This window comes from Malus sylvestris, chromosome 2 (genome assembly GCF_916048215.2).
Source record: "Malus sylvestris chromosome 2, drMalSylv7.2, whole genome shotgun sequence".
NCBI classification, from domain to species: domain Eukaryota; kingdom Viridiplantae; phylum Streptophyta; class Magnoliopsida; order Rosales; family Rosaceae; genus Malus; species Malus sylvestris.
In genome coordinates, this window is record NC_062261.1 from 14,847,958 (window position 1) to 14,856,122 (window position 8,165).

Sequence of the window (8,165 nt, forward strand, 5' to 3'; positions counted from 1 at the left end):
TAATTTTTGAAAGAGAGAGAGAAACGGAGGTGATGTAAGGGTTTATTTTGTTTTTCAGTTTTGAAAGTAAAAGTGTGAATTAAAAAAATGGTAAAAACGTTTTTGAATATTTAGTAAGTAACTACTCTGGCATTGCACAAAACGCTTTATTTTTGCTCAGTTTAAGTCAAATCAATCCAGCTTAGTTCCAAAAGCTAGTCTAGTCCGAGATAAGGGCCTAACAAAGATTAAATATTAGTTGGTCAACACTTAAACCCACTACAAGGACTAATAATCCCAAAAACAGATGGATTCATACTGAAAAAAATTGGATGGATGGACCAACTACAAAGACTTGAGAATAAAATAAATCATACATACATCTCTCTCTCTCTCTACAAATTAAGGGTACAAAACATGTCATTAGAGGGCATAATAATATGATGATGAAGCAGAAGATGGGAATTTCTCAAGGACTTGTAGGGCTTCTTTCATTGGTGGTCTCTTTTGTGGGACAGGTGACGCACAATTGTACCCTAACTTGAAGCAGGACAACAAGGCCTCCTCTTTGCCCTCCAATTCACCTCTGATTGCCATATCTGCCATCCGGAAAGCCCTGCCACTATCATCCACTCCAAGCCCAAGACCCTGCACTGCCTCATCCATAACCACAACTTTCCCGGTTAGTAGCTCAAGCAATATCACCCCAAATGAGTACACATCCCACTTTGGGTTCGGCTTCAGGCTCCGAAGCGATTCGGGGCAATGATAAGGCGATGTACCCATAGAGCTAGGGCTTGGACTTGGGCCTGGACTAGGCCCAAGTGCAAAATCCTGAAAGCTATCCCGTGAAGCAGTTGATCTCTTGCTTCCGAAATTTCTTATCGAGCTTCCGATTTTGTAACTTGTGTCGCCGGACAAAAGTCTCTCAAGTCCAAAATCACCAATTCGGGGCTCCATGTCTGTGTCCAAGAGAATGTTGGTCGGCTTGAGATTCCCGTGGACGTGCTTCTTTTCGTGGAGGTACGCAAGCCCACGGGCAACCCCCTTCGCTATCTTGAGCCTCGCTTCCCACGGTAGATGACAAGGCGACGAACCCACCTTCCCTGAAATTTTTAGGACACATAATTAGTATCAAATTTCAATCATGATATATAGTACCAAATTTGGAAAAAAAAATCTTATTCACAAAGTCATTTATTAGATAATAAGGGGGATTCTTTCAAAAGTAAGACAGTGAGACTTTACATAATTATCTGTCTGTCTCATATTTATAGTATAATATTTTATAATGTTAGCACGATAAATAACATTTATAGGTACTAAAGAAGCAAAAATCATTGGCTGTTATTATCATGTGAGTTAAATTAGGGGTGTGCTATACACATACCACATTTTACTTCTCACACATTCCTTGATAATTTATGTCAGTTGATTTTCTTCAATTCATCCAATTCAATGGCCGAAAATTAAAAAGATGTGTGAGAAGTAAAATAAGGTGTGTAGATATCTCATCCTTAAATTATTGTGTGGAAGCATCACTATCGGAAGACTTGAATGCATCAAAAATCAAATATTCAGTTATACCTAACTCACCGTCGGAGGAGAAAATTTTTAGTGTGATTGTTACACCGTGGTGGTTGGTTTTCAGTGCACGTTAGCGAAACCCGATACTATTTCACTAACATGCACATGCACAAAACCCAGAGGAAAAACAGAGGGAAACAGAGGAAAACAGAGAGAACTCACTGTAACGTGCGTTTGCGAGGCTGCCATTTGGAACGAAATCATAGATGATGAGCTTCTCGTCGACTCCCCAATAGAACCCACGAATTCGAACCAGGTTCGGGTGGACCAGTTTGGCCACAAGCTTGATTTGGTTCTCGAAATCCTTGAACCGGTCCACACTCTGCTCCCCAATCCTCCGAACCGCCAACGAGCTTCCGTCTTCGAGCACCGCCTTGTACATTATGCTCGAACCAGTGGCGCCCAGAATGTACGCCGAAGCTTTGAGTAGCGTCTCGAGTTCTAGCTCCTTTGCGCCGTCGACGGTCACCAAGGTCCCGCCTTTGCTCTGTTCCTGCTCTTGCTGCCGTTTGCTTTCGTTACCCTTTTGCGGATTCTGCTCTGTCTGATGTTCTTCGGAGTCGGAGGCTGTCGTGTCGGAGCTGTCTTCGTCTTCGCCTCTCTTTCTCAGGCACGACCATCTGGTGAACCCTTTCGATTCCGACGAGGAAGACGACCAGTCGTTGACTACCGGCGTTGAATTTGTATTAGCTTCTTTCTTGAGCGTTGCTGTGATCTCGGCCTTGGTGCTCTTCTTCTTCTTCAATCTGTATATGTACAGGAAAACGAGAGCGAGGATTCCGATTCCCGCTATGTCACCGGCGACTATTCCGACAATGGCGGCTGGTCTCAGCCCGGTCTGGCTTTGTTGCGAATGCCCATTTTTCGATCTCGGCGAACTGGCTTCTGGGTTCCTGGGAATTGCAGCAAATGCTGGAGGAGAATTCGGAGACGAAGCATTGGGTGAAGAGGAAGGAGAAGAAGGAATCGGACATGGGTTCTTAGTAGGTGGGCCACACAGATCAGGATTGCCGGTAAAAGACCCAGTTTCTTGGTTCAAGAACACCTGAGTTTCCGGGACTTCGCCGGTAAGATTGTTGAAAGATAGGTCGGTTTTGGCGTTACCTGGAATTTTCTCGGAAAATTCAGGCGGGATTTTCCCGGAAAGTCCGTTGTGGGAGACGTTGAAGTAACTCAGACTGTTGCCGCCAAAATCAGACGGCAGAGAGCCATTGATCAGATTCGAAGACAGATCCAAAACCTGAACGGATTCGAACCCGCTCGGAAGACCGCCTGAGAAGTAATTATCCTTCAAAGAAATGCTCGTTAGAGAGTGCAGAGAAGATAGATTGGTGGGCAATTTTCCCGCCAAGGCATTGTCGGAGAGGTTGAGACTCTGGAGGTTGGTCAGCTGCGACACCGTGTCCGGCAGCTCCCCGGAGATCAAATTGTACGACAAATCAAGAACCCGAAGCTCCGTGGCGTTGAAGAGCGACTGTGGGAGCGAACCGTTGAGGGAATTGTTGGAAAGATCGAGACTTTGAAGGTGTTCGATCATGCCAAGTTTGGCAGGGATCGAACCCAGAAGCTGAGAGTTGGGAAGATTTAAACTTACCACTCGTTGGTAGTTTTCCGACGAGTTCGTTGGCTGCGGCGCGCAAACGACGCCTCTCCATGAACATGGCGTCTCGTCGCACGAATTCCAGGTGGCAAGAACGGACTGAGGGTCACGGAGGATAGAGAACTTGAAAGAAAGTAACAGAAGTCCATCTCTGTCGAGACCAAAAGATTGGACCGGGAGGAGAAGAAGAAAGCATATGAAAAAATGGAGGCTTTGGGAGCTCATGATGTTTTTGCACTGGAATCCCACATTTCTCTATCTAGAAAAACACACTAGAGAGAGAGGAGAGAGAGGAGTGAGATTCATGGGAAAAGTGAGGCCTGTGAGAGGGAGGAATTGTTAAATATTATAGGGAAAAGTAGGTGTTGGGATGAACAGCTCACAAGGTTGGTACCAATATGCTCTCTGTTTTTCGCAACAGCTGATGATCTGCTTCTGCAGCTGCAGATATATAAAATTTAAGTGCTTTTCTGGAAATTGATTTAAGTGCCTTCACCGTTTGGAGATTGCCTCATCTCTCTGCCAAGCTCAACATTTAAGAAAAAAAAATCTTAGAAGAAAAAAAAGAGAAACAAAAAATTATGGAGGTGAAGTGAATAGCATCTTTTGCTACATGACATGTAGGTGGAGTTTGGGAGGTGCAGAAGCTTTTCTCCTTTTAGATTGACTGTACAAAACCATTTGTTCTTATTTTAATTAGGTTTTTGGATTATTAAACTGCTGCTGCCAGTTTAACGCTCGAGTAAAATAGGCTAGCAACCTAAATAGTGGCGTTATCATGATTTTCAAATAATAAGAACATAATATCAATCAATTTTTTTTTATTGAGCTATATCATATAGCACTTAGTAGACACATGTCAATTATTGTCAACATATGTCGACAACTACTATTATTTGTAAAGACTTAGCGAGGATAGATGCAGAATACTGTAAAGTAATGTTAAAACTGCCAATGCTTTGGTCCAATTTGATTTGTTCAACTAAAGAATTTTATAAAAGGATAAAGAAATGGAAGACAAATACGATAGAAGAAAGTAGGAGGAGGAAGTTGTAATTTAGTTTGTCTTAGCTGTTTATAGAAGTCCTATATAAGATACAAACATATATACGTGGGGTTTTTTAAGTTGTTGAGATCAATGACAACTAATGATCCCATGTTGGCTCATCGCTGAACCTAAATCTCCCAAATGACAGGTGTCAATATGGTACATAAACTTTTGCACATCTCACTCTACATTCTATCTTGCATTGAGCCGGACCGCAAGATATATGGTAGGGATTTTGGGTAACGATTCTCACACGTACTAACATAAAAAACTCGACTTTTTAAGCTAAATTCTAATAAACTACGAAATTTATTTTGAGTAACGATAATCTCATATGTACTAAGATGAAAACTCCATGTATTGTGTCATACTCTGAAACATAATGTACGAAATTTATTGTGAGTAACGATTCTCAATTTCTCATACATACTAATATGAAACCATGACACATCTAAAATATAAAGCACACAATTCATTTTGAGTAACGATTCTCATTCATTCGTACTAATGTAGTCGACACGTTGAGCTGAACTCTGAAATATAAATAGGCACTAAATTCACTATGAACATTGATTCAAATATCTACCGACGTCCCTTCACAAACATATTGAGAAGTTCTGGTACAATTTTGACTGGTAGCCAAGTATATACGGATGGAGGGTACCAGGGTGAAAAGGTTTTACTTTTTCACAATTCAACGTTATCAAGGGTAGTAAACCAACCACATTTATTAACATAGTTACAACTTACAATAATATAGGTTATTCTTGGGGAGAGATTACAGCTCTCATCACGTAATAAAATTTTCTTTCCAGTTATATATAATAATTTTTCTAATGATACTCAAGCGTCGAGGCTCTATGAGGAGAGCGAATTGCAATAGAAGGGTTTTCCATCAAGCGGCATTTTGAGTTCAATATGTAAAGTTATGTAAAGTCACGTGAAGAGAAACTTACATATAATACTGTATTATTAGTTCAAAACATAACAATAACAGTAAATTCATTTCAGATAATTTAGCTATTCGAGGCACAAACTTTAAACGAACAATTGATGACAATAATGCAAAAGAAGTCTTTGAAATCATTTCTGGTAGCTCCAAGCTGTCCACATTTTAATGATGAACAGGCTCAGCCAGACCACCACATCTCTTTGTGGGACTACTTTCTGAAATACCAAACCAAGGCTGTAAACTTGGCATGGAATTTATAACTATATTGGCACCAAGCTATACTTGGGTCTGCGTTTTAGTCCTCCACTGCACTAAGGAAGCTACTTCAATCGAGTATTAATCCGAAAGCTAATTAATCTTTACCACGCAGATGCATTAAGCAATCTCAGCCATCTCCATCTAATCTTTTTTAGAATTAACTTGACTCCTCATTTGAGGTGAAATTCCTTCTTAAAGTATTCGTAATTGTTTTATAGAACTTCATACTTATGATCAGAACAGTTCATAATATAAATCAGATGTAAAGTTCATCTCTACAAAATATAAATAAAATATGAGATCATTTGGTTTTTGAAATGTATATACAAATAGATGGTATGAATTGATAAAAACATTATAAACCCTCTATCTATTTACTACAGTTGATTAATTAAATTACATTAGTTCTAATTAATTTTTTAGTGAGATTATCTTTAGAAAGTAATTTATAATATAAACGATTCTAATTAACTATAAGAACAAAATTCTATAAATCAGCTAAAAAAATGTTTTGAAGAAAGTTCCTCCTCACCATGGAGAAGCCAAGCATTATTAATTTTTTATTACCTGTTTTCTTCTTTCTAAAATTGTTAAGTACGAGGACAACTTCATTTACTGACTACCTTGGCTTTTTATGGAAAAAATTAATCAACAAATTAGAGTAGGTGATCCGTATCATATTTAACTAATTAATCCCAGATGCAAAAGTCTAAAGTGCGTGCTTTCAGATTAGGGTTATATATATGGTCCCATTTTCTTACGTATCTCTGTTGTATTAAGAAATGCTCCTTTTGCTCCTTGAACTTTAAGATCCCTATCTCTTTTATACATACAAAGAATAAAGGGAAATTTAACGAAAAATTTATGATATTGTTTACTTTAACGAAAAATCATATTTTTACATTAAAAATTCAATCATGATACTATTCATTTTACCTTTTATTTTTTTTATTGTTAAAACTCAAAACTTTCTTACTTTTTTCATTAATTTTCCTAAGAATAAAATGTGTCGAAAAGCTCCCACAGCATTGAGCTTTTTCTTTATTATGTTAAAATGCAAGCAACTTATACTACAGTAGAAAAACTGTTGAAGGTGGAGATCTGGTCATGCATGTTTAGAAAGCTACCAAACAAGTACCTTTTCAAAAGGACAATCTGGATCCAACCATGTCACCATGATCATAATAATACAGTCATACAGACAATAAATGCTAAAACTTCGTACAATTAAGCGTATTTCGGAAGAAAAAAAAAATTGCAAGCAACCAAGCGAAGAGAAAATTATTCTTACAAAGCTCAATACGTAACAATAATTGTCATCACTCTGAGCACATATAACTATTTATCACACATCCCTTTTTACTTCTTTCATACTTTTTTAATTTTCGACCGTCAGATCGGATGAATTAAAGAAGATCAAGGGACATAAATTAACAAGGGGTGTGAGAGAAGTAAAAAATGGTGTGTGGATAGTACACCCCTTTATCCTTCTCAAACCCTTTTGAAGACAATCACTTAAATAAAATGAAATGTTTCATTGATCAAGACAGATAGTTATAAATATTCTTCTCAAACGGAATTTCATTAGTATTCACTCTTGTTGAATGGACTCTTTTACATTTATACTCTATACATATGTATAAATAGGAAATCTTTAAGGGAATGGATTTTCATTTTTTTTATAAAAATGGGGATTAGTTGTTGTGAGGTCCACTATCACATCCCAGTTTCAACTCCGCCGTAGCACGATATTGTCTGCTTTGGAGCCCAGGCCACGCCCTCACGACTTTGTTTCTGGGAATTCACACGAGAACTTTCTAGGAGGTCACCCATCCTAGGATTGCTCTCGCTCGAATTCGCTTAACTTCAGAGTTCTGATGGAACCCGTAGCTAGTGAGTTCCCAAAAGGCCTCGTGCTATAGGAGACGGGCATGTACATATAAGACACATCACCCCCTCTCCGTTGGTCGATGCGGGATGTTACAATCTACCCCCTTACGGGCCCGACATCCTCGTTGGCACACTCGCACTACATGGCAAACTGGCTCTGATACTATTCTGTCACTTCCTAGTCTCGACTCCGTCGTAGCATGATATTGTATTTTTTGGGCCACACTCGCACTACATGGCAGACTGGCTCTGATACTATTCTGTCACATCCAGTCTCGACTCCATCGTAGCACGATATTGTACTTTTTGGGCCCTGGCCACGCCATCACGGTTTTGTTTCTGGGAACTCACACGAGAACTTTCTAGGGGGTCACCCATCCTAGGATTGCTCTCGCTCGAACTCGCTTAACTTTGGAGTTCCAATGGAACCTGAAGCCAGTGAGTTCCCAAAAGGCCTTGTGCTATAGGAGGTGGGCATGTACATATAAGGTACATCACCTCCTCTACGTTGATCGATGTAGGATGTTACATCCACACTACATCGAACTTTAACAATCCGAACTGTCTATTTTTCAAGTTGCATCTCATAGATCATCCTTGTAAAGTATTAGCCAAATGAGAAATGTTTAAGACATCTAATTGGGTTCAAAGAAATTAACAAATACTTTGTTATGTAAGAGACAATGAAATTGTTATCTTGATAATTAAATAGGCAAATGGTTTCGGATTGAATTGAATTTTTGTAAGGATGATCTATGAATCGAGACTTACAAAATAGATGGTTCGGATCGTTGAAGTTCGATGTGGAGTGAACCCCACACCTAATCCCCATTTTTTGAAAAAAAAATAGG

The 8,165-nt window shown here is 39.1% G+C and overlaps 1 protein-coding gene across 1 annotated transcript; it reads right to left on the bottom strand.

The window, feature by feature from the left end:
- Window positions 1-271: 271 nt before the first annotated feature.
- Window positions 272-3,894, bottom strand: LOC126613697 (probable LRR receptor-like serine/threonine-protein kinase At4g37250). The gene is made up of 2 exons (XM_050281274.1): window positions 1,729-3,894; window positions 272-1,085 (listed from the first exon to the last, which is right to left on the bottom strand). Exons 1-2 carry the CDS (start codon window positions 3,389-3,391, stop codon window positions 403-405), a joined length of 2,346 nt encoding a protein of 781 aa, XP_050137231.1. The 5' UTR covers window positions 3,392-3,894; the 3' UTR covers window positions 272-402.
- Between the last annotated feature and the right edge of the window lie 4,271 nt (window positions 3,895-8,165).